Below are 26,727 nucleotides of genomic sequence, written 5' to 3' on the forward strand. Positions count from 1 at the left end.
GCGTTGTTGGCGAGACGACTCCCCTGCGCACCCGGCCGTCAATAAAGGAGTGTCTGCTTATCTACATCACACTGGTGTCGATAAGTTCTTTTATCCCGTTTTGGTGACAGTTTCTAGCAACCCAGATGGGACCTTGCTGAAAGAGACTGGAAGAGTCAGGGACCTAATCGGTTCCAGCCGGCACCAAGGAATTCTCAGGGATACACATTGATCCCCGATCTGTAAGGGTCTTTGCAATGTCCCCTGGAATTGGTAAGACACTTCTTATTTGGTTTGGTTTGGAACGTCTGCCTGTCAGACGCAGCGAAAGCTGTGCAGGGTTGGACTAAGGGTACCGGTTTGGATTGGAAGCCTAGGCGTCTGCCCGTAAGATATAAGCAAAAGCTATTGCAGGGTTGGACAAATTTGGGTATTGGAGCTTCTGCCTGTAAGACATAAGTGAAAGCTATTGCAGGGTTGGACAAATCTGGGTATTGGAAAAACCTATATGCTATAGTTTTTTGTTGGTATTTTTATATTTTGGTATTAAAAAAAAAAAAAAAGAGGGGAAAAAAATTGGTGGTGTTTGCATGAATTTGAGACGTACAAATAATACAAAGCAAGTGCGGAGTTCGGATCCGCGGTTCTGTTATCCCACGAGGGGTGCAGCCAGAGAAGAACGAAGCGAAAGACTGAGTGATAATGTATGTGTGAATTTTAAAATATTTTGAAATGACATCTAAACTTACACAGTTGTTCAAGAGTAAGAGTGTTGGTAATTTGGCGTTTGATGAAAAGGTATCAAAGACTTCCCCATTAGGATGTCTGTTGGCACGTTGGAGAGAAATACATGATGACTTACATAGAAGTCAAATGATAGAGTATTGTAATCATTGGTGGCCTTTATATGTTTTGGAAGATCAGGAAAAGTGGCCTGCCACTGGAACTTTAGAGGACGATTTGTGAATTCTGGGAACCGAGATTTTAATGCACCCCTAGGAATAAATCAGTGTGCTTACTGTAGAGAAGAAGGTCATTGGAAACGAGAATGTTGAAAGATGAGGGGTGGTCTCCAAGAGGTAGCAGGAGTAATGATCCTAGATGAATGAAGGGGATGGGAGGGGAACCCAGCTGAACCTCTGGTTGTAATTAAGCTGGGAGAAAAAGAGGTTACATTTTTTAGTAGATACGGGAGCAACATTTTCAGTATTGAATACCTGTAAAGGGAAATTGGGAATGAAAACAGCAAACATAAGGGGAGCAACAGGGAAAGAAGAAAACAGGCCATTTCTATAACCCCTGTGTTTAAAATTTGGGAACAAAATAATTACACATAAATTCTTGTATGTGCCAGAATGTCCGATACCCTTGTTAAGAAGGGATTTGTTGTCCAAATTAAATGCACAAATTGTTTTTGAGGAAGGGGAACTCTTCCTAAAAATACCTGAGTCAAAGACAGGAGAAATCCTGATGATACAAGAAAGAGTAAAAGACCAAGAAATTCTGCAGGAAGTAGATCTACCAATAATCCCTATAGTATGGGAAACAGATAAACCTGGCAAATCAAAATTAGCACCACCTGTGAAAATACAATTGAAGGAGGGTGCAAGACCAGTAAGGATTAAACAGTACCCGATTAAACCAGAAGTTAGATGGGGAATTAAGAAAGTGATTGACAAATTTTTGGAGTATAAAATTCTTGAGGAATGTGAATCTGAATACAATACTCCAATTTTATCAGTTAGGAAACCTTCGGGTGAATATAGGTTAGTACAAGATTTAAGAGCATTCAATCAGACAGTTAAGGACATTTATTCTGTAGTGGCAAATCCATATATATTGTTGGCAGCATTAAAAGAGACCCATCAGTGGTTTACAGTGCTTGATTTGAAGGATGCTTTCTTTTGCATACCTCTGGAGAAGGAAAGCAGAAAATTGTTTGCCTTTGAGTAGGAAAATCCACAAACGGGACGAAAAATGCAATTGACATGGACAAGACTACCCCAAGGATTTAAAAAAATTAGCCCGACCATTTTTGGAAATCATCTGGCAAAGGAACTTGAAGTATAGAAACAGGAAGATTCGCAGCCAAAGCCTGGACACTTACTTTTGCAATATGTGGACGACATACTGATTGCTACAGAAGAAAGATCGACCTGCATAAAGGTAACAATAGAACTTTTAAATTATTTTTGGACTAAACGGGTACAAGGTACCCAGAAATAAAGCCCAAATAGCCAAGCCATTGTATGAAGCTCAAAAGAACTTTCCCTTTGTATGGGGCCCACATCAGCAGCAGGCCTTTAAAGATTTAAAATGAGCTCTAATGTCTGCACCTGCCCTGGGACTTTCAGATTTAACCAAAGATTTCCAGTTGTTTGTTTATGAAGGACAACATCTTGCACTAGGTGTGCTGACCCAGAGAATGGGAAGTTGGAAGACACCAGTTGGATACTTTTCCAAACTGTTGGATACTGTGAGTAAAGGATGACCTACTTGCCTTCGAGCAGTTGCTGTTACAGTAATGCTTATTCAAGAGGCCCAGAAATTGACTTTGGGAAGAACAATCACAATATATGTCCCACACATGGTGATAACTGTTTTAGAACAAAAGGGGGGACATTGGTTGTCCCCGAGCAGAATGATGAAGTACCAGGTGGTCCTGACTGAACAAGATGATGTGATTTTAATAACAGCTAACCTGGTAAACCCTGCAGTCTTTCTAAGTTTTACACAGGAAGAAGGGCAGCTGGAGCATGACTGCCTGACTACCATTGAACATGTGTACTCCAGTCAAGAAGACTTGAAGGACACACCGTTGGAAGATCCCGACTGGGAGTTATACACAGATGGCAGCAGCTTTGTGGAACATGGAGTTCGATACTCTGGATATGCGGTAACAACTGAAAACTCGATCATAGAGGCAAATGCATCGTCTGGCACCACTTCAGCTCAAAAGGCAGACCTCATTGCTTTAACTAGAGCTCTTGAATTAAGTGAAAAGAAGAAAGTAAATATTTGGACTGACTTAAAGTATGCTTTTGGGGTAGTACATGTCCATGGAGTCTTGTGGAAAGAACGAGGATTATTGTCCTCCCAGGGATCAAATATTAAACATCAGGATGAAATTTTCAATTATTGCAAGCAGTTCAGAAACCAACTCAGGTGGCAATTATGCACTGTAAAGCACATCAGGTTGGGAATACAAAAGAAATGGGAGGAAATATCTTATCAGATAGGGCTGCCAGAAAAGCAGCAAAAGAAACAATGTTACAAATGGCATTGATTCCAACCAAAACAGTAGTTCTCCCAAGGGAGAAACCTAAATATTCAGAAGAAGATGATAAATCGGGGCAATTATTGAATGCTAGGAAAAATTTAGCTGGATGGTGGGTGACATCCAAGGGACAAGTGGTGATTCTGCCTCTCTTGATGAGAGAAATAATTTAGACAAAACCCCAAGTATGTCACTGGGGTGTAGAGGCCTTAATAACTTTTAAAAAGACAAGTAGTATCAGTTAAGATGCTAGGAACTGCCAAAATGATAACTGCAAATTGCGAAGTGTGCTTGAAAAATAATCCAGTAGTAAAGAAAAGAGTCTAAATGGGTAAACTCAAATCTGGAACAGAACCAGGAGACTATTGGCAAGTAGACTTTTCAGAGTTGCCTAGACAAAATGGATATCGGTACATTCTGCTGGGGGTTGATACTTTTACAGGATGGCCAGAAGCCTTTCCTTGTCCTACCACTCGGGCAAAACAAGTTGTAAAGTGGTTACTACAAGAAATAATCCTGAGATTTGGAGTCCCTATTAGGATCTCTTCAGATAGGGGCCCATACTTTGTTGCTGAAGTAGTACAAAGTGTATGTAAAACTCTGTGAATTACTTGGGATTTACATACACCATGGAGGCCACAATCCAGTGGAAAGGTAGAAAGAATGAATCAGACCCCAAAAAGGCAAATCAGTAAAATATATCAAGAAACTAAAGTGGCCTCAGGCACTTCCATTGGCATTGTTGTGAATCAGGGTACAACCAAAAAGTGGCACATCAGTCAGTCCTTATGAATTACTATATGGGAAACCATATGAATCTCTGGAACCAAATCCAAATATGCATGTAAAAGGAAAACAAGATGTGTATAGCTATTTACTTTCCTTAGGAAAAACCCTGACTGCAATCCGAAATGCAGTACTGTGGAACAGACCTCTATCCCTGGAAAATCCAGTACATGACCTTCAACCTGGAGACTACGTCTATGTGAAGACGTGGACTTGTCAACCCTTTCAAGAACACTGGAAAGGTCCCTTTCAAATACTGCTGACTACCTTTACAGCTATTAAAATCACAGAATCAGATGCGTGGATACACTATACTAGAGTGAAGAAGGCACCACCTTCCTGGAATATTGTCAGTAAGGATCCGGGAACTTCAGAATTGACTCTAAAATATTTTGAACTTTGTATATCGATTGGAAATTGTTTTAGATTTGATTTTAACCTGGAAACTGATGCTGGTGAAATTCTGATTTGAGGTAACAGTCGAAAGACAAAATGCGACTGAGAATTATGAGGAAATGTTAGACCTGAAGGTGAGGAATAGAGGGCAGGTAGAAACAGAACAGCTAATATACCTCCCAAAGAAAACACCAGAAGAAAATTTGATGTTAGGATTAATTAAGGAATTTTCTAGTTTGCAGAACGTAACTCAAATTACTGCTTGTTTACCTATACCAAGAGCAGTAGGTGAATCTGTTCCATGGGGAATTTTAACAAGGAATTTGACCAATTTAAGACACAAAAATGAGACTACTCATTGCAAACAAAAAACCTGTTGTTCAATGGTATGAACAAGTGAAAATTATCAGGAAACAATGGAAGTCTCCAGGGAATAAAGCAGACTGTGAAAAATTGTTAAATTATATTTTCACAAAAATAGGAAGATATTGAACTGTTGGGTGGTGTTCTTATGATGAACAAATTAGAAACAATGTAAGTAGAAACATCATGGAATGGGAGTGTGACAAAACCAATCAGACTACACAAGAGGAGGAGGTGCAATGGGATTCTATATGGTCCGTGACTATATTTTCTCAGTTTCATTATATGGCTAGAACTCCTTGGTGTTTTACTTGGGACGGGACAATTTTTGCAGCCTTTCCATCAGTAAATGATAAAAGAGGCACATTGAGAGAAAAGGAAAATTTAGTGTCTTGGTGGAAATGTGAGGAGGTATATAACTGCAGCAATGTAGACCTAATAATTCAGAGAATTCCTCCTTTGGCTGCTGCCTTAAAACACGGGTGTCTTTGCCGAGGACTTAAAAAAGGTCTTAATTTAACCAAAACCTATACACCCAAAGGAAGAACAATATTTAGCTGTAGAGTCCAGGACATTTAGTTTGGGCAGTGAGTGACGGAACATGGACAACACATCTGCCCTTGGATGGAAAAGTAAAAGAGATTGTTTTAGGTATGCCAACGTTGTACCCAATTTGGAAGAAATCTCCCTTTAAAGGATCCTTAGAAAATTTAAAATTAAAGCAGGTTAAAAGATCAGAGGCAGATGAAACATAGAATGAACCCTTGACAGGAGTAAAAATTGGCTGAGCTCTAGAATCCCTTTTGAATCCCATAGCATCATATAGAAACAGGGAATGGCTGTAACAACTGACTGGACAAGTAGAAAGACTGGCAAATGTCACAAGGAAAGGATTTAAGGAATTAAATTTACAATTACAGGCAACCTGATTTGCAAATGACTTTTCAAAACAGAATGGCACTAGACATGCTCTTGCTCAAAGAGCATGGAGTTTGTGGATACCTCAAAATTACAGTAGATCATTGCTGTATACATATCCCAAATGTGACACAAGACATAGAATATGACCTAGTGTGGGTGCGTATGCTGGGTTGCTGAATTTTCCACCCGCACTGACAAGGGCAAAGTACAGTCAACACTTGGGTCAGAAGTTTGACGACGTCTAAAAGCAAGAAGGCCAAAAGAAAAAAAATACGTTTGTTAAGGAAGAAACTAATAAAGAAGGGACTTTTTTGAACTGCAGAAGCAGGAACTATCTACTGGCTACATGCAGCAATGTTTGTGGAAAGTACCGAGGGAAACTATTTTTGGAATGCACAACAATATATTAGGGCTTGCTGCTATTCTTAGAGAGCACCAGAGTATACAAGGGCTTGCTGCTATTTTTAGAATGCACAACAGTATATAAGGGCTTTTTGCTATTTTTAGAATGCACAACAGTATATAAGGGCTTGCTTGCTAATAAAGCTCTGAGCTTGACTTCCAATCATATTGATTGCCTGTGGTCTTGTCTCCTGTGGCCTGCACGGGATTTCGTCCCCACAAACGACTTAGCACTTAGGGATATGCTGTAGTTGGGAACTGTCAGTGTTAGGTCAATGGTTGGACTGGATGATCTTCAAGGTCTTTTCCAACCTAGACGATTCTGTGATTCTGTGAAATGGTGACCCCGACGTGATCTGCTATCAACGTGATCGACGTGATCGACGTGATATACTACCAACGTGAGGTGTCGCAGTAGAGACGTACACAACAAACATCAGATTGTGTAAAATGGCCAAAATGGCTACAATGGCTACTTTATTATTCTAACAAGCCTTTTTATAACCTTCTTCAAAGTAGGTGTTCATACAGGATTGGTTTACTTAGTAACTAACAGTTCATGATTGGGTATTAGTTTCCCTGCTGAGTCATCAGGACAGTTCCTCTTATCTTAGTTCTCTAATCTTGTTTCCATGGCACTTCTCGGGACTTTCCGGCCTCTCATGGATACACTGGAATCTCGTCAAGATTAAATTCTTCTTCAGTTAGACTAGAGGCAGACCCGCTGCCTCCCCCGACAATTCCCCCTTTTTGTATTTGTGCTAGAAATATTGCGAGAGCAGTCTTCTGCAGGGCCCTTTGCAGAAGACTGCCAAGACAGGGCAACATTAAAAGCACGGTCACAGTTATCAAGATCACTACCCCCACAGTTTTGACCAGAGATATCAACCATCCAGAAAGTCCCCAACCTTTAAACATCCTTGTTAACCAATCTAATCCATCATCTTCTGTTAAACGCTTGACACCATCCCTTAGCTGCTGTATGCTTTTGAAAATAGATTCTGAGTGGTCAGACAAATTCATGCAACACATTCCTTCAAAATCTTCACATCCATGTCCTTGCGCTAGAAGCAAAAAGTCAATAGCAGCTCTATTCTGTACTAACTCTATCAACATCAGTTAAAAGACCACTAAGGGCTAATGAGGTAGCATTAGTTTGTTTACTAAGCCATCACCCTAACTTTTGTTAGTTTTTTGAATGCAGAGTTACCCAGACATTCTGCTTGGGTTGTGGAACTATCCATCCTTCACCCTGATGCAGGTTCCAGCACAGGCCGAACACACCGAGCAGGAACCCAGCGAGGGCCGGCATCTGTAGAGACACAAGCATAACCCCTGCTCCAGGTTAATAGCTCACATGGTCCACTCCACTGGCCAGTAATTAGATCTCTAACATGCACTTTGACGCCCTTTTGCAAATCCTGTTTTGAAAAAAGAGAAGAGAAATGCTGAAAAAGAGGAGGTAGAGAAGAATTATCCCCATAATGGAGAAAGTTAAGAACATAAACTGCTTTATCCAAACATGCCTGTGGTGGTTCCCCAATCATTCCCCCATTTTGTTTTTGAAGCTGCCGCTTCAACGTGCCATGTGCACGCTCAACAATTGCTTGTCCTGTTGGGGAATGGGGAATTCCTGTAACATGAGTAACACCCCACAAATTAAAAAATGTTTGAACTTTCTGTGAAACATATGCTGGGCCATTGTCCGTTTTAATTTGGCATGGCACCCCAAGCATAGAAAAAGCCTTTTGGAAATGTCGAATTACATCTTTTCCTGTTTCTCCATTATGTGCTGTTGCTACTAAGGTATGAGAATAAGTATCAATAGAAACATGAACATATTTCTGTCGGCCAAATTCATTTATATGAGTAATATCAGTTTGCCAAATCTGTAAAGCCTGCATACCTCTGGGATTAGTACCAAAATACACTGGTGTGTGAGTTCCTTGGCAATCAGGGCAGGCAGCTACAATGGACCGAGCTTCAGTATGAGACAAGCCAAACTGCCGTCGTAAAGCTCGATATCCTTGGTGAAAAAATTGATGTGATAATACAGCTTGTTGCTTTATGTTAGGAACAGTACTCAGAGTCATAGCAGAAACAAGACAATCCGCTCTGGCATTACCTTCTGTATAAAATCCTGGTAAAGTGGTATGACTACGGATGTGCATGATAAAATAAGGTTCTGTTCGTAGTTGAATACTTTTCCAGAGTTCTAAAAGTACATCAAATAATAATTGATTGTCTGACATGGTCAAGACCACTTTGTCTAGTCTAGAAACTAAGTTAGCTACATACGCTGAGTCAGTTACAATATTTACAGGAGTGGAAAAAATAGAAAAAACAACAGCCATTGCACGCAGCTCTACTACTTGTGGAGAACCATTTTGATATACTACTTTGTTGTTCCAGTTGTTGTTTTCATACCATACTACTGCTGCTTTACCTGTTTTTCCTGAGCCATCTGTAAAAACAGTAAGGCCGTTCACTGGTTCTGGGTGGCTTAAATTTTTCTGACCAAATGGTACTTCTTGAGCAAATTTCAGCAGCGGGTGTGATGGCAGGTGATATGATATCTGTCCCTGAAAGCCTGCCATGGCTGCTTGCAGCTCATAATTATTTGCCAGACACCATTCAAAATACCAGTTTTGAACAGGTAAAACAATCGTAGCTGGGTCACGCCCTGTTAGTTCTGTACATCGTTTTCTGGCTTTTATGATTACATCAGCAATAAGCTCAAACAGTCCAGGAGCAGTTTTTCGTGGTCGGAATGACAGAAACATCCATTCCAGAATATGTAATGGGTCATCCCACTCAGGATTCCACTGCACCAAAGCACCAAATGGCACAGTTCTGTCAATTAGTACAAAGAGTTGTACCAATTGAGACAGATCTATTCGAGAAACAAATTTCTCGTGTATAGATCATTCCACCATGTGAATTACATTTGATGCTTCCTCAGTTAATATTCTGGGTTCTGTCGGATCATTGGAATTTTTTAATAATTCCAGTAAAGGTTGCAGTTGCGAATTGGTCAGTCTGAGATAGGGCCTAATCCAATTCAGGGATCCCATTAATTTCTGTACATCATTAAGGGTTTTAACTTCAAGGTTGAGTTTCACAGGTTGAGGCATTACCTGCTTACCTGTAACTGTCATTCCTAGATATTTCCAGGGTTCTACTTTCTGCACCTTTTCAGGGGCAATAACTAATCCATATTGTTGTAACGAGTCTCTGGCTAAATTCTCCATGTCATTCAACTGCTCCTTGCTGTGTGATGCTAGCAGGATGTCATCCATGTAATGGTAACAATAACTGGTAGGGAATTTTTCCCTTACAGGTGACAAAGCTTGTGCCACAAACCATTGACAAATTGTTGGTGAATTTTTCATGCCCTGCGGCAGAACTCTCCATTGATATCTTTTTGCAGGTTCTGCATGATTGACAGAAGGCACAGAGAATGCAAATTTTTCTCTGTCTTGAGAGGCTAATGGTATTGTAAAAAAACAGTCCTTAAGGTCCATGACAATGATTTCCCAATCTTGAGGGATCATGGCAGGTGAAGGCATGCCTGGTTGTAGAGCCCCCATCGTGGCCATGACAGCATTGACTTGCCACAGGTCATGTAAAAATCGCCATTTTCCTGATTTCTTTTTTATCACAAACACTGGAGTGTTCCATGGGCTCTGAGAGGATTCAACGTGTCCAGCAGCTAGCTGTTCTGCCACCAATTCTTGCAGGGCTTTTAATTTCTCAATTGGTAGGGGCCACTGATCCACCCACACAGGGTTATTCGTTAACCAAGTTAAAACAAGCGTGGGCTGTCTAACACCCTGCAGCACAGTGGCCCCCGTTAAAAATCCGTGGTAATTCTCACCCCCCATTGTGACAAGCAATCCCTCCCCCATAAATTGAGGGGAGCTGCCGTCACATATGGTTTGATGACTGCTTGTTGGCCCTCAGGATTGGTAATCAGAACTGCTGTGGCTGCCGTCCTTGCCTGTGCGGATCCTCCCAGCCCCACTACCCCTGTGTGTGCCGCCACCGTGGGACAACTAATTGGCCAATTAATATGATAGATAATAGTTACATCCGCTCCAGTGTCCAGAAGTTCACAGATTGCAGTAGAAGGAGGAGAACTGTCTTGATTGTAGATGATGCACTTCATGGACAGACGATGCGTCTCAATGGGTTGTGACCAAAAAGCCATCAGCATCCCGGTCGATCCAAAGTTGTTATCCCCACGGAGGCGCTGCTCTGCTTTTGGAACACAACTCAAAAAAGGTACAAGTTGAGCAATGCGAGTGTCTTTTGGAATCGTTACAGGTGGATAAGGAGTAGAAATCATAGCACAGATTTGTCCAGTAAAATCAGCATCAGTAATTCCCCTATGCACAATTAATCCATTCAAAGTGCTACTAGATCTTCCAACCAATAGGGTACTTAGACCTCGTAATTCCATCATCTTTCTCAATGCGGTGAGTCCCACCTGTTGAGACTGTTCCAATATAACATGGGGTCAAGTGGCTTGTAGTTGAGGATTACTAAATGGCCCTTCACTAAGCAAAGCATCGTCTCCAAGGCCTAGCCTCGGGTCATCCTGTGGCAGTCTTAAATTATTCTGCGCGGCTGCGCGTGCCATCTGCCTCCAAGTAGATTGAAACACTTGTAATTGCACGGGCTGAAACAACACTTGTGCGAGATGCGTAACGTCATATGGACACAGCAGATCTGTGCTGATTATTCGAATAAGTTGCATCACCTCAGGAGAATGGATTCCAAATTTCTGTGCTTTATTCTGCAAATCCTGCACCACTTTCCAGCCGATTGGGTTGTGCTCATCGTGCTGGTTTGTGCCTGCAGCAGCTTTGTAAACAGGGAATGCACCAGGAGCCTCTGCTGCTATATCTACAGGCTTTGGACATGCCGGGGTTGGAGAGTACGGGCTGAGGCGTTCAACCAGATCCCAGTTGCCAGCTTCGGCAGCATACTTCCTAACTCCCTCCCAAAATCGATCAGGGGATCTTGGGACTACAGTTATTGTGGATGGAGGGAGAGTCCATGGCTGGGCTTTTTTCAATATGGGTTTATTAGTAATATGCAGAGTTCGCATAGCAGCAGTTAAAGCTTCTTCTCCCTCACTTTCATTTTCGCTCTCACTCTCCGGCTCTGTGTTATTTGCCGGATTCGCCGTATTTTCCTCCTCGGGGGGCGGGCGATGGAGTCACCCCTTCTGCTGCTGCGCCGCTAGGGGCCGCCTCTGCACCGCTAGGTGGGGGGGACCCCTCATCGCCCCGCAAAATATTTAATGGCGGAGGAGGAGGAGGTGGGCGAGGGCGTGATCTGCTTTTGCCCGTGAGGGGTTTCCTGCCTGCTATCGCCGACGCTGAGGCATCGGCTTCATTTGCCCCTTGGCCACAATCTCTCCCCTTCCTAACATTTTCTGGTTTCTCATCTTTCTTTTGCTCATCATTCGCCTCACATTCTGCTTTCCATTCCTTCAGGGTCTCGCTTAATAGACGCCCTGTGGTTGCCAACTCACATGCCTCTTTTTGTCCTTTAGAGACCTCATCCCATAGTTTCAATCCTACTGCTTGCCATGCACTCACACTGAATGCAGTAACTGTTGTGGCTTCAAAGCCTTGCATCTTACTCCATATCAAAATCTTTTTCAGGCTTTGTTCTGTGGTTTTAACCCCTTTTCTTTTTAATAGGGCTTTCCAGGTAGACAAAATCATCTCCTCTTCTTTTGTTAATTGTTGCCCCATAATTACAGTCCCGTTCCCGGTGGCTCACCTTTTTAGGTGTCGAAATTCAGGTCCGGACCAAGCAGATTCCCTCTGCTCTCAGCTACACCAGGCTCCGTCTCCGCAGCTCTTCCCACCGCCGTTATACTTCTCCGCAGCTCTCCCCGCCGCAGAATACGTTGCCTTTAAATGATCACTTCACGCGATCACGTCGGGGTCACCATTTGTCGCAGTAGAGACGGACACAACAAACATCAGATTGTGTAAAATGACCAAAATGGCTGCAAAAGCACCTTTATTGTTCTAACAAGCCTTTTTATAACCTTCTTCAAAGTAGGTGTTCATACAGGATTGGTTTACTTTAGTAACTAACAGTTCACGATTGGGTGATAGTTTCTCACCTGAATCGTCAGGACAGTTCTTCTTATCTTAGTTCCCTAATCTTGTTTCCATGGCACTTCTCGGGACTTTCCGGCCTCTCATGGATACACTGGAATCTCGTCAAGGTTAAATTCTTCTTCAATCAGACTAGAGGCAGACCCGCTGCCTCCCCCGACAGTGAGGAGCTAGCAGCGTGACCAACAAGATCAACGAGATAGTGACAACGCAGTCAACGGTGGGGACAATGCCCTTCTTATAGAAGGTAAACACAGGGCAGGGAAGAAACGGCTGCGGGGTGAAGAAACAAAGAAAAAGAGACGAAAGCGCGCACAAGGTGAGCAGCCAGGGGAAGCGTGGCATCCGTGGAAGAAAAGTCGGTCCGTGGGTTTTTAATGAGATTAGCGGACCGGCAGGGTGCATCGATAAACCCAGAAGCACTGTCTAAATTATTAAAATGGGGACAGTGGACAGGACTTTTTGTCAGACCACGAAATGTGTTTGACCTAGAACTTTGGGATTCTTTGGGGGAGAAACTATGGCAAGCAGTTACAACGGGAAATTCTCAAACACAAAAAGCAGCTCAGACTTGGGGAAAAGTTAAAAAGATGTTGGAAACTATGAAAGCTGACACTGTTACTGATGCTGCTGTAACTCAAATTTTTCATGAGGCTGCCGAAATGAAGGATGTGGGGAGCGAAGAGTCGGGTGCTACTCGAACAGAATCGCCCCCACCCGTTGCCTTACCAGTTGGGGCCGCTGAATTTTTTGGAGGACCAGATCCTACAGTAATTCCTCTTGCGGGAGGATCAGAGTCCAACTCCTTTAAAAAGGACGATGAGGAGGACATGGAGCTGCTGCTGGACCCTCCTTCTGATACTATAAAGGACATTTCTCCATCCTCTGAAGCATACCCTGATTTGAGCAGAGAGGAATTCTTAGCAGAAATGCGACATCAGGGGAACCAACTGCAGGATATATTTGATCAATTACACCGCCTAGAAGGGGGTCAAGGGCTGGCTCATTAACCTGCATTACAGAAACAATTAAAAAGGTTTGAGCTGGATGTTAATGAACACCCTACGGTATATCCGGGGTCGGGTTTTCAACCATATTCCACTTCAGGCAGTTCTGTTGATCCACCTGACCCAGGGCAAAGGTGGCGAGGACTGATCAAAGAGGCCACAATAGAAGGCGTAATGCTTCCAACCGCGTTTCCAGTAATTACCCTGAATGGGGATGGATGCCGCCAGTGGGCCTCTCTTGACTGGAAATTGATACGTAACACCCAACGTGCCATCATGCAATACGGTATTATGAACCTGTACGTTCAGTCCTATATTGAGCAAATCGTAACGGGACAGGTTATGTGTCCCTACGATTTGCGTAAAACAGCTGAGATACTGCTAACCCCAACACAGTATTTATTGTGGAAGGATAATTGGAAGCAGCGGATTGAACGAGCACAGATATTGAACATGGATTTGCCTATGGATAACCCTTTGCGAGTGGCAACTTTCGATATGCTTATGGGAGAAGGCGAGTTCGCTGATCCTCAAAGACAGGAGCAGCTGGACCCTCGTATCTTACAGCAGTTGCAGGCACTTGCAGCCGCAGCTTTTCGAGCTGTTCCTCAAATGGGTCGTGTGGTACCTCCTTATGCCTCTGTAAAGCAAGGGATTAAAGAACCTTTTTCAGAATTTCTAGATCGGCTGCGAGAATCAATAGAGGCCTCTCCCAATCTGTCATCAGAAGCTAAAGCTTCTGTCGGACTCGATCTCACGGTGCAGAACGCAAATGCAACTTGTAAGCGCATATTAGCTACATTGCCAAAGACAGCAACATTACTACAAATGATTGAGGCCTGCAGTAGAGCTGGATTAATTGAAGAAGAGGAGTGCGCTAAGGTCCATGCAGATGCCCAGGCTCGGGCTTTGGCTGTGGCTTTAAAACCTCTTATCAAACAAGGGCGTAGTGACAGAGGCAACGTGACTGCTACCTCTGTTTGTTTCTTACGTGGAAAGACAGGTCATTGGAAAAGGAATTGTCCACTGGCCTGCCAGGGAGGAGCCAACCAAGGGGAGACAAGCCAACAACTCGTGGGACGGTGTAACTGGTGTAAAAAATTTGGGCATAAGGCCATTCAATGTCACTCACGCTTCAGGAAGGACAGCATGCCACTTGTATCGTGGCTGGGAAACACCCGAATGAGTGCCCACGGGGGGGGCGCGATGACACAAATTGCAGCCCAGCCGAACAATCTTCTACAGGCTGCCTGGCAGACCTCAAGCCAGCCACCAGAGGAAGTGCCGGAGTGGACCTGGCAGTCAACACAAACGTTACCTTAAGTGATCATCAAGTGCAGGTGGTCCCATCAACAGCAAAGGGACCCTTAGGGTTTGGACTAAGCGCTTTACTTATAGGACGGTCTTCTGCATCGAAACAAGGAATTTTTGTGTTGCCAGGAGTTATTGATGTGGACTATTCCGGAACTATTGGTATCATGATACAGGCGCTGTGTCCTCCAGTACACATTTATGCTGGAACTAAGATTACACAACTAATTCCTTTTAAAGCGGCAATCCCAACCACCTCGATAGAAGAGTGAAAGGGTGGTTTTGGGTCTACAGGAGCTCCACAAGTGGCCTTTTCTATTCCGTTGGGAAAAGAGCGACCTACTCGTCTGGTAGGCATGCAAATGGGAAATTCTCAGCCTCATTTAATTGACACCCTGATGGATACCGGAGCGGATGTTACCATAATCTCCCTACAGTCTTGGCCGGGATGGCCCTTAGAGCAGACAGCCTCTCCCATTATGGGAGTGGGGGGTACTCAGCAAACTCGTATCAGTAAAACTCCTGTGTGCATATACGACATCAACGAACCAACTCATCGGGCTTTGGTCCGCCCTTATGTTTCTGAAGCGCTTCTTAATTTATTAGGGCATGATTGTTTGCTTCAGTGGGGGGTTACAATAACATCAGATTCGAAGCCTTTTTGATAGTGGCCATTGATGGGCGACTGATCCAAAAATTAACATGGAAAACAAACGAACCAGTGTGGATTGATCAATGGCCGTTGTCAAAGGAAAAGCTCGCCCATGTACAGGAATTGGTAACAGAACAGCTAAATGCAGGCCATTTAGAACCATCTATGAGTCCCTGGAATACACCTATATTTACTATACAGAAGAAATCTGGGAAATGGCGTCTGTTGCATGATTTGCGAGCAATTAACGCCACCATGACGGACATGGGAGCTTTACAACCAGGTCTTCCTGCACCTACCATGATCCCTAGGGGATGGACTGTTATTGTTATCAACCTAAAGGATTGCTTTTTTACGATTCCCCTGCACCCAGAGGACTGAGAGAGGTTTGCCTTTTCTGTTCCTTCAGTTAATCTACAAAAGCCGCATGAGCGATACCAATGGACTGTACTACCCCAAGGGATGAAAAATTCACCAACAATGTGTCAAATGTATGTTGATTGGGCGTTAAAACCCATTCAAATGAAACAGGTGGATTGGTTGATTTACCATTATATGGACGATATATTTATTGCGGCTCAGAATTTAGATGCCGCTCAGGCTATTCCACAGTTAACCAAGGAGCTAAGAGATGCTGGACTAATTGTAGCCCCAGACAAAATACAAAATACGTATCCCATCAGATATTTGGGTATGGAAGTGACAGAATCGATAGTACGCCCACAAAATTTGAAGATTAATGTGGAAATTTCTACCCTGTCTCAGGCTCAACAATTATTAGGAAGCTTACAGTGGATTCAACCACTTTGTGGCATAACAAATGAGGATATTGAACCTTTGGTATCACTTTTGAAGGGCGGAGGCAGCCCTGAGGAGCGGAGAAGCCTAATGTCAGTGCAGAAAGACGCTTTGCAGCACATTGCAAAAAAGGTGGCAAAAAGTTATAGTGGTCGGGTAAACCATATGTTACCCATTGATGTTGCTATTCTGAACTCAGACCACCATCTTGCAGCAGCACTGTTTCAGTGGGACTCGTCGTTAAAAGATCCATTGTTAATACTTGAATGGATGTTTCCACCGGTGCAACCAAAGATGACAGTACTAGCACGAGTAGAAGGAATTGCACAATCAAGCCAGATCCCGATCACTCGCCATTGTTGGAATACTGCCAAGAACCTTTTATGTACCTTATACAGAAGCCCAAGTACAACAGTTATTACAACGACCGTTACCTTTTGCTCTAGCCTTGTTGGATTGTCACGCTCAAATGTCTAACCATTACCTGCAACACCGAATATTTGCAAGCTATCTCTCATTGGAAAAAGAACTCGCCCAAGTTAGATGACCTGTTGTAGGGCAAACAGTATTCACTGATGCCAGTGCGAAACGAGGCCGAGCTGGAATCAGTTGGTGGGAGGATCAAGAGTGGAGACATGAACTGGTGTTGGCTGAAGGGTCAGTACAGGTCCTTGAACTTACATCTGTGTGCCGAGTTTTTGAGAAATGGCCGAATGAGGCCCTTAATGTTATCAGTGACTCTCAATATGTCGTGGGGGTTGTTAACTGCTTAGAACGAGCCTTTTTGCGGCAAATCAATAACTTGGCTCTTTGGCATATTCTGTGTCGACTTTGGCATTATCTTGATGCCCGAGTGGCTCCTTATTTCATCGGACATGTTCGGAGCCATCAGTACTCGGTGGGGTTAGGGGAAGGAAATATGTAGGTTGATAAATTGATAAGTGAAGTTACCCTTCCCAATGCGTTTGCCCAAGCTCGCTTGTCACATGAATTTTTTCATCAATCTGCCAGGGCACTGAAGCGACAGTTTCAATTACCCTTAGGAGAATGTCACGCCATAGTGGCTGCTTGTCTAGAATGTCAGGAAACAAATGTACAGCTAATAATAGGAGCCAACCCCCAGGGACTACTGCCTCGGAAAATATGGCAGACAGATGTTACAGAGTTTAAGGAATTCGAAAGGCTAAAGCATGTTCACGTTTCTGTTGATACCTTTTCAGGAATGATATGGGCCACCCCTGCGACATCTACGTCTAGTAGGGACACCATCAGACATTGGCAAATATGTTTTGCGGTAATGGGAATACCTGCTCAGATAAAAACAGACAATGCTGCCTCTTATTTGTCCCATCGGGTACAACAGTTTTTGGCGTTATGGGGCATCCAACATATCACCGGTGTGGCAGGAAATTCCACAGGCCAGGCCATTGTTGAGCATGCTCATCACACCCTAAAGTCACTCTTGCTTAAACAAAAACAAAGCGGGGGAGATGGACTGCTTAATAGACCACAAGCAAGACTATCAAAAGAGCTGTATGTTTTAAACTGGTTAAACATGCATTCGGGTAAAGATAAGACAGACGCTGTGGTGGTGCAATTCTTACCCCCCCCCCCCCCGCCCCTCTTTGTTGGGCTGCTTGGTGCTAGGTGCGATTCCACCCACATCCCCCGAGCTATACATCAATCTGTGGAGATAAGGACTGACAATGTTAACGAGCCTGCCTCCTGCCCCTCCCGATTGCTCGGAAATGGTTAAAATGGCCCATCAACTCCTAAGGGCCTGGCACACCTGTGCCTGGGATGTGGTCAAATGGGAACAATAACAGAGTCGCACATTAATCAAATTCTTTTGTGACTGCTGGAAGGCACCAGAAGGTATTTGACAAAAGTCAATTATCTTGGACCCTATAAATGGCGACCACCAGGGAGACCCTTTGAGCTCTCCTGGATCGCAGTGGGCCTGTGACCAGCAATCTCCCCTGAGCTGGGACGCCTCTCAGGTACCAAACCCTTAAGGTGTCGTCTGCTCCAGACGGAAGGCCAGGGCGAAGTCCCCCGCTCGAGTCTCAATTATCGCCCGTTGAGGAATGCCAAGGCATTGTGAGTATTTGCTCTAAACTCGAGAGGGAAATTTTCTTTGAGCTAGCTTCTCTTTACTGATGTGTGTGTGTGTGTGTGTGTGTGTACGTACCCTTGTTTCTGTGTGTGTGTGTGTCCGTTGTGTGTTCATTTTACTGAATCCAAACACCTTTGTTTCTGTATGTTTGTCCATTTTGTTATGTGCATGCATGTGTATATATATATATAGGTACCGTTAAGTGTGAATCTTGTCATTTATAATCTGAATAAGTTGCTTTTCTTTCTTTTAGTATTTCTGAATTACTTTATAATAATAAATTGCTGTTAGTTATTAATAAACCTAGATTTCTCACTAAATATTACCGTGTCAATACTTTCATCCGCGACAGACGCCTGTGGAACGACACGTACAATATAAAGGAGATGGAGAAGTAGGTAGTGATGATCGGCCCTTAGTACGATGGTTTGACTGGCAAGCACAACAATGGCACGGTCCTGTTCGATTGTTAACATGGGGTAGGGGATATGCTTGTGTTTTAACAGAAAGTGGTCCACGCTGGATTCCGGCCAAGTGGGTCAAGCCATGGCTTCAACCTGCCCGTATCACGGAGAAAAATGTCGACCGTGGAGGTGATATAAACGCCCCCGATGCAACTGTGAGAGACGAGAAACCAGGCCTGTGAGAAACTAAGAAAAACAGCCTGAGAAAGCAAAAGTTGAGGCTGATCGAAGAAATGCCTCAAACACTCGCAAGACAAAACTATGAGTCACAGGGTGCATTCTGTGGAGGTCGAAGCTGATAAGGCTGCCCGAATAACACAAGATGGGACTGGAGGAGGGAGCCCTGTGAAGACAGGACGGCTCTGCTCTGGTGCACCTGGCCAAAACTTCAAGGGCCATCTGTCCGGTGAATGACCTTTGCTTCATTATCCACGAAATGCATATTAAAGTTAACACCCCTCAATATGCTAACGAGGGCTAACATGATCATGCTAATTACATCATCCCATGAAACACCTCACCCCTCCCCGTACATGGGATACGTAGGTATGTGGGTCGACCTAGGGGATGGACCCAAGGAAAGTGGGTATAAATCAAGAAGGGGGGGTGGGGGGGGTGGCGCGGCCCCGAGGAGAGAAAGTGCAGTGAAGCGAAGAAGACGGATGCCAGCGAAAAAGACGGATGTCTCCCGTGCCTCCCGGAACCCTCGTCGGCAGGAGCTGCGCAGAAACCCAGACCGGTGATCTGTATTTCCCCATTCCCTCTATCTCCCTCTTTTCCCTTTCCTATTAAGCAATGCAAGGCATATTATATTGCTCGCCACAACTTGCTATATACTTAGCCAACTATCGTGTGTTCAATTAGTACATTGTGAGTAGTTAATAAATGTTTAGACTTGGAGACTTGTTGTCCGCTCCATTGGGGATTTGCGAATCTGAGTCACTTGTCCCCCTCGTCTGAGCGGGACATGACATTAAAATTGGCGTAGTCGGCAGGATCCCCTTCGGTGTCGGAAAGTCTTATGAGATACTGGTTCTCTATCCGACCAACTCGGACAGGGAGAACTGGGAATTGGCCCCTCAGCTATACGCTGGGAAAGGGTCGGAGGGATACCGATTCTCTATCCGATAAGGACAGGGAGAATCGGGAAGTGACCTCTCAGCTCTAAGCCAGGAGAGGTTCGAGCAGTGGCAAGCCATGACTGGCCAGGAAATGTCGGTGCTTGACTGCTCCCCTATTTTTGAGAAACTGAAGGAGTATAAGGCTTGTCCTCCTCCTTTAGTAGAGGTTTGGGCCCACGATAATTGGCATAATCCAGAAGCAGTGGCAAGCTATATTAATGTACTTGCGGGGCTGCAAGGGTCGCGACCAGGCAAAGGAAAAGCTGTAGTGTGCGCTGTATTAGGGGCAGCACTGACTGCAGCCCAAAAAGATAAACATGTTAAGAAACAATTAGAAGGGGAAATGATCAAATCCTTACAAGATCTGGTAAAAGCTCTCCAGGATCAATTGGTTGAGGAACGTAAAATTACTGAACAAAAAGCTAAACTCTGGCAAGAGCAAACTGAAGTTCTGAAAAGCCAATTAGCTGATGAGCGTAACACCTCTCAGCGATTTCACATGGCTCTGTTAGATGCCTTGGACCGAGAAAAAATCTCACGGTCTGAAAAAGAGAGGAATGAACAAGAAACCTGCAACCGGACAGATCTCGGCTCTGTTCCGGATAGTGAACAGGGAGTTACGAGTCTGGCAAAAGCAGCAGCCAGACCCTTGTATCCAACAAAGGATTTAGAGATAAGCCGAGAAATTTTTTACCCCGAAAATGAGGGGGCAAATTTAAGACCATTAATTAAAACGGAGACCACCGAGGGTCAGGGTGGAAGAGCTCCGCAGGTCACCATTCGAACTACACCATATCCAGCGACTGAGCTTGCAAAAATTCAGGAGAAATATACCAGACAAGCTCAGGAAACTGAGACTGAATACGTGTGGAGGGTATCTTTGACTGGTGGCGACCGAATTTTGTTATCAGAAGATGAGGCCCAGGGATACTGGGGGCCAGGGGTTTTCTTAGTTACTGATGACCAGAGAGAGCCGTGGTCGTTAACTCAACGAGCTGCTTATTGGGCTGGGGGTCTGGACCCCTTGGAAAGGGGGGATCCAGTATGTATTGAGACCCCAACCGTAAATCATTTGACTGAAAGTCTGCAGAAGGCTGCTTGTCTCCAATTAATGCATGACAGGCGTTTGGTTCCGCAGCAGCCTTCCCCAATGCTATTAATTGCTAACCCTGATCAAATGACTCCCCTGATTCGGGGTTTGCCGGACTCTTTGAAATCACATGCAGTACAATTACAAGATCGTTTGCGGAATGCATTAGCCCCGCGAGGGGGGAGACGGGCGGGGGGAGAAGCCATGACCTGGGGAGAGATAGCTCAGGACTTAATAAATTATGGCCGGAGAATGGGCCTTACCAGGGGAACGGGTAAACCTAAGCCCTCGGTACGCAGAGTGGAACAGCAGGAAAATCCGCCTCCTTCCCCTCCGCAAGTTTTAAGAGCAAAGAGAAACCTTTTGTGGACTGAGGGAATTGGACAGGGGATTCCCCGAGAGTTAATGGATGGTATGCCTACTACAGTTTTAGAAAAGCTCATTCGAGCCTGGAAAGACAAAAGAAAGCTGCCCCCCCCAACCGAGCGAACCTTTCGAGCAAAGGGAGGGACAGAGCTGGAAACTAACGAGATGGTGGTAATTGCTTCTCAAACACCAACTGCCCCTGAAGAAGACTTGATTGATTTAGGGTCGGGAAACTGGATGCGCCATCCCCAGTAAGTGAGCCGGGGGATGGCGGGTGGGTCCACTTAAGGAGGCTCACAGAGAATACTAAAGGAGACTTGTTGATTACCTTTCCGCTCGGTCCCTTTAAAACTCCAGTTACGTTTCTAGTAGATACGGGTGCTCAGATCTCAGCACTCCAAGCTGATGTCACCAAGCGGAATGGCATAATTGCTGACAAAAAGCAGATCTGGGTTACAGATGTTTTCGGGGACTCTAAGCCACAGCCGACTGCTCGGGTGAAATGCTGGTTACCTGGGAATGAAACTGCAACAGAGGCTATGATGATCCTGGGAAATTTCCCCACAAATATCCTGGGACTTGACCTATTGAAGGGACAAGCCTGGGTGGATTCAAAAGGAAGGGAATGGAAATTTGGGTCCCCAACTGCCTCTATAAGACTTCTACAGCAAGCGCCTGCGCTTCCTCCTTCTAAAACTGTTAATGTGAAACCTTACGCCTTACCGTTAGGTGCAAGGGAGGGGATCACTCCGGTAATAGCAGAGCTGCGGGAGCAAGGGATAATCGTTCCAACTCACTCACCCTATAATTCCCCAGTGTGGCCAGTCCGTAAACCTAACGGAAAGTGGCGTCTGACAATTGACTATCGGCGATTAAATGCCAATACAGGTCCTCTAACAGCTGCAGTACCTAACGTAGCTGAACTGATTGCAACCATACAGGAACAAGCCCACCAGATCTTAGCAACTATTGATGTGAAAGATATGTTCTTTATGGTCCCCATACAGGAGGCAGACAGAGATCGCTTTGCCTTTACATGGGAAGGCGTGCAATTTACTTTTACACGTCTCCCCCAGGGATATTGTCATCGCTGACCATCGCTCATTATGCACTAGCGCAGGAGCTTGCTCAAATCCCTCCAAGGGAAGGGGTCAGGATATATCAATATATTGACGATGTTCTGATTGGTGGCTCTGATGCTGCTGCAGTGGGACAGACCCAGACAGAGATAATCACCCACCTAGAAAATTTAGGGCTCCAAATTCCAGCTGAAAAGGTACAACTCCCATCCTCTGAGGTAAAGTTTCTGGGTATTTGGTGGCGGGGAGGAACAGTGTGTATTCCCCCAGAAACTTTAACTACCCTGGAAGAAGTAAAGAGCCCTGAAAATAAGAAGGAGCTGCAACATGCCTTAGGCTTGCTGGTATTTTGGAGGAAACATATTCCCGATTTTTCCATCATAGCTCGTCCTTTATATGATTTAACACGCAAAAGGGCTACTTGGGACTGGACTCCTGTCCATGAAGAAGCCTTAAAGCTGTTAATCTTTGAGGCTGGAGTATATCAGGCTTTAGGGCCGATACATCCAACAGATCCATTCCAAATTGAGTGGGGTTTTGCAATTCATGGACTATCCATACATATGTGGCAACGTGGGCCGGAGGGTACCACTCGCCCTATAGGGTTTCATTCGCGCAGTTTCAAAGATGCAGAAAAGCCTTACTCGATCTGGGAGAAGGGTCTTTTTGTGGTTACCCTAGCTTTGCAGGAAGCTGAAAAAATCATAAGGCAGCAACTAATCATTCTACGAGGACCCTTTAAGGTCCTGAAACCAGTACTGGCTGGAACCCCCCCTCCTGTGGGGGTTGCGCAGCGAGACACAGTTAGGAAGTGGTATGCACAATTAGATCATTACTGCCACACATATCAGATAGAGGAGGGGGCATCTAAAGTGCTCAAAATACAAGATCCACCTTCTGACCACCCTGAACCTCCTCCCTCATACATAAAACCTGCTCCCCCATTTGAAACCCATCTAAAGAATGTATGGTTCACCGATGCATCTTCTAGAAGAGAGGGAAAGGTATGGAAATACCGAGCAGTAGCACTGCATGTTGACTCGGGGGACCGAATCATAACAGAGGGTGAGGGAAGTGCTCAGGTGGGAGAGTTAACAGCGGTATGGAGCGTGATTGTTAAAGAAGCTGAGACTACAGAACCAGTATTTATTTACACAGACTCCTATGCCGTATTCAAGGGATGTACCGAATGGCTTACATTTTGGGAACAAAACCACTGGGAAGTAAATCGGGTACCAGTGTGGCAGCGTGAAAAGTGGGAGGAAATCTTAAACATTGCAAAACGGAAGTCCTTTTTAGTAGGATGGGTTGCTGCACACCAGTCAGGAAATCACCCTGCCCACCTGCTAAACAACCAGGTGGATTCAATGACTCGTTTGATGAGAACTGCTACAGAAGGTGAGGAGGAGAAATGGGAACACTTACTGGAATGGCTGCATGTAAAGCGGGGTCATTCAGGAAGCAAAGATTTGTTTAAAGAAGCGATAAGCAGGGGATGGTCCGTAACCAGGGAATTGTGCAATACCATTATTTCAGCATGTAGTCTATGTCGTACTCGGCTGGGAGAGCACAACCCTCTTAAGGACCAACCCCTACACCTAAGGGACAACAAGGGACTATGGGACACCTGGCAGGTGGATTATATTGGCCCTTTCCGGCTCTCTGAGGGAAAACGTTATGTATTGGTGGGGGTGGAAATAGTATCAGGCCTAACTCAAGCAGAAGCTGTATCTCGAGCAACTGCAGAAAATACGGTGAAGGGGTTAAAACGTTGGTTTAGCTACTTGCCTAAGCCCAAATCGATCCAATCAGACAACGGTAGTCACTTTACTGCCGGGGTGGTTCAGGAGTGGGCTCAAGATGAAGGAATTCAGTGGATTTTCCATACTCCATACTATCCCCAAGCAAATGGAATTGTGGAACGCACCAATGGACTGTTAAAGCAGGCCCTAAACCCCCTCGAACCAGGATGGCCACAACGGGTGTCAGACGCAGTAATGAAGATAAACAGCCGGTGGGGAATTAATGGGTGCCCACGACTTACCGCGTTCTGTCCTAAGCCTCTCTCCATACTCGCCAGGAAAAAAGAGACTAAAGACCCTGCAAACCCGCTCCATTATCCTGGACAACCTGTTCTAGTAGACTTGCCCACTGTGGGGCAAGTACCCCTAACCCTAAAAACTCCCATCAATATTTGTTCATGGGTGGCTACTGATGCCCATGGGAAAGAATCCCGCATCAATACCAGGTGGATTGTCCCTTCTTTCTAACCATCATTGTTTTGTCATGTATATATGTGTTTTACAGAGCATTGATCCTGGACAACAGGAGACCTATGTTACTTTTAGCACTTTCAATGGTTGTAGGCATTGTTGGCTAGTTATTATTTGTAATCTGCTTACATTATTATATAATTTGTGGAATCATACCTGCTGAGTGTGGAATAAATCATTGCCAATCAATTACAATCAACAATCCAGGAAATTTTACAGGTACATTTAATGAGTTCACTTATTGGAAGGCTAACCTGGAGTTGTGCCTTAAGTTACCTTATTGGGAATCACCTCCAAAATAAAGGAAGCCTGTGAGCCACCTGTGACTGCAAACTGGTGCTTGCAAATACCAAACAGATTACAGTGCTAGCTCATATAACTGGATGTGGTCCTTACAACACCACATCCACCAACAGCAAGATGCAGTCATCAAAGACTAGTTGAAGGGGTCTGATCCCACAAATTAAGCATTAATGAATTGTACCTGAATATTAAACTGTATTCCCATTTAAATCCCTATAGACCTGATAATGTGATTGTGTAACCTCAAATAGTTTTAGAAAATTTAACTTAGCAATTATATGTACTAACAAGGTATGCCTTTAAGGAATTAAAGGTGCAGACCCAACAAGCATCTAAGATGGCGTTGCAGAATCCGGCTAGCATTGCTGAAGGAACATGGACTGTGCGGTGTGCTGAATCTAACTGAGGGAGAATGCTGCATCACCATCCACAGTGCCACCACCTCTATAGAGGAGACCGTGCCACGATGAAGATGATCAACAATGGGAAGTGAGAACCTTTTTATTGACTGATGGACTAGTTTGATGGATGGAACCCTGGGTCATGGGTCACATCACTGGGATCCTCAGGACTCACGGGGTGGGGAGGATGGCTTGTAAATATTAGTATTGTGATATTATGCAAATTTTTGCTTTTAATAGTATGCCTTGCAGCAGTTAGATATATGCTCTCTCACCTTCTGTCTTCTTTTTCCCTATACCTTTTTGAGATCACAATGGTCAAAGAAGAACTTGGAGTGTTTGAGTCACGGGGTGGGATGTTGTGAGAGACGAGAAACCAGGCCTGTGAGAAACTAAGAAAAACAGCCTGAGAAAGCAAAAGTTGAGGCTGATCAAAGAAATGCCTCAAACACTCGCAAGACAAAACTATGAGTCACAGGTTGGATACTGTGGAGGTTGAAGCTGATAAGGCTGCCCGAATAACACAAGATGGGACTGGAGGAGGGAGCCCTGTGAAGACAGGACGGCTCTGCTCTGGTGCACCTGGCCAAAACTTCAAGGGCCATCTGTCTGGTGAATGACCTTTGCTTCATTATCCACGAAATGCATATTAAAGTTAACACCCCTCAATATGCTAACGAGGGCTAACATGATCATGCTAATTACATCATCCCATGAAACACCTCACCCCTCCCCGTACATGGGATACGTAGGTATGCGGGTCGACCTAGGGGATGGACCCAAGGAAAGTGGGTATAAATCAAGAAGGGGGGGGGGCGTGGCCCGGGAGAGAGAGAGTGCAGTGAAGCAAAGAAGACGGATGCCAGCGAAAAGGACGGATGTCTCCTGTGCCTCCCGGAACCCTCGTCGGCAGGATCAGCGCAGAAACCCAAACCGGTGATCTGTATTTCCCCATTCCCTCTATCTCCCTCTTTTCCCTTTCCTATTAAGCAATGCAAGGCATATTATATTGCTTGCCACAACTTGCTATATACTTAGCCAACTATCGTGTGTTCAATTAGTACATTGTGAGTAGTTAATAAATGTTTGGACTTGGAGACTTGTTGTCCGCTCCATTGGGGATTTGTGAATCTGAGTCACTTGTCCCCCTCATCTGAGCGGGACGTGACATCTGTAAACTTACTGAGGGTGCACTCGATCCGCTTGTCTAGATCATCAATAAAGATATTAAAGAGGAGTGGCCCCAAAACCAAGCCCTGGGGGACACCACTCGTGACCGGCCGCCAATCGGATTTAACGCCGTTCACCACAACTCTTTGGGCCCGGCCATCCAGCCAGTTTTTTACCCAGCAAAGCATGTGCCCATCCAAGCTGCGAGTAGTCAGTTTTGCCAGGAGAATGCTGTGGGAAACGGTGTCAAAGGCCTTACTAAAGTCAAGGTAGACAACATCCACAGCCTTTCCCTCATCCAATAAGTGG

At 44.7% G+C, this 26,727-nt stretch overlaps 1 protein-coding gene across 8 annotated transcripts in view; it reads right to left on the bottom strand.

The window, feature by feature from the left end:
• Nucleotides 1–6,580: 6,580 nt before the first annotated feature.
• The window catches only part of LOC141917787 (nuclear cap-binding protein subunit 1-like), a 79,255-nt gene continuing 59,108 nt past the window's right edge, over nucleotides 6,581–26,727 (bottom strand). For 3 of the 8 annotated variants that reach the window (XM_074811305.1, XM_074811307.1, XM_074811309.1), the window contains one exon: nucleotides 8,474–13,914. In XM_074811305.1, coding sequence (XP_074667406.1) covers nucleotides 13,777–13,914 — 138 coding nt within the window. In that variant the 3' untranslated portion in view covers nucleotides 8,474–13,776. Of the gene's footprint in view, nucleotides 7,437–8,473; nucleotides 13,915–26,727 lie in introns of those variants that run through there. The other 5 variants (XR_012621457.1, XR_012621455.1, XR_012621454.1 and 2 more) reach the window with 5 other exon arrangements.

The sequence above is a fragment of the Strix aluco genome, chromosome W (genome assembly GCF_031877795.1).
Source record: "Strix aluco isolate bStrAlu1 chromosome W, bStrAlu1.hap1, whole genome shotgun sequence".
In the NCBI taxonomy this organism is placed as follows: domain Eukaryota; kingdom Metazoa; phylum Chordata; class Aves; order Strigiformes; family Strigidae; genus Strix; species Strix aluco.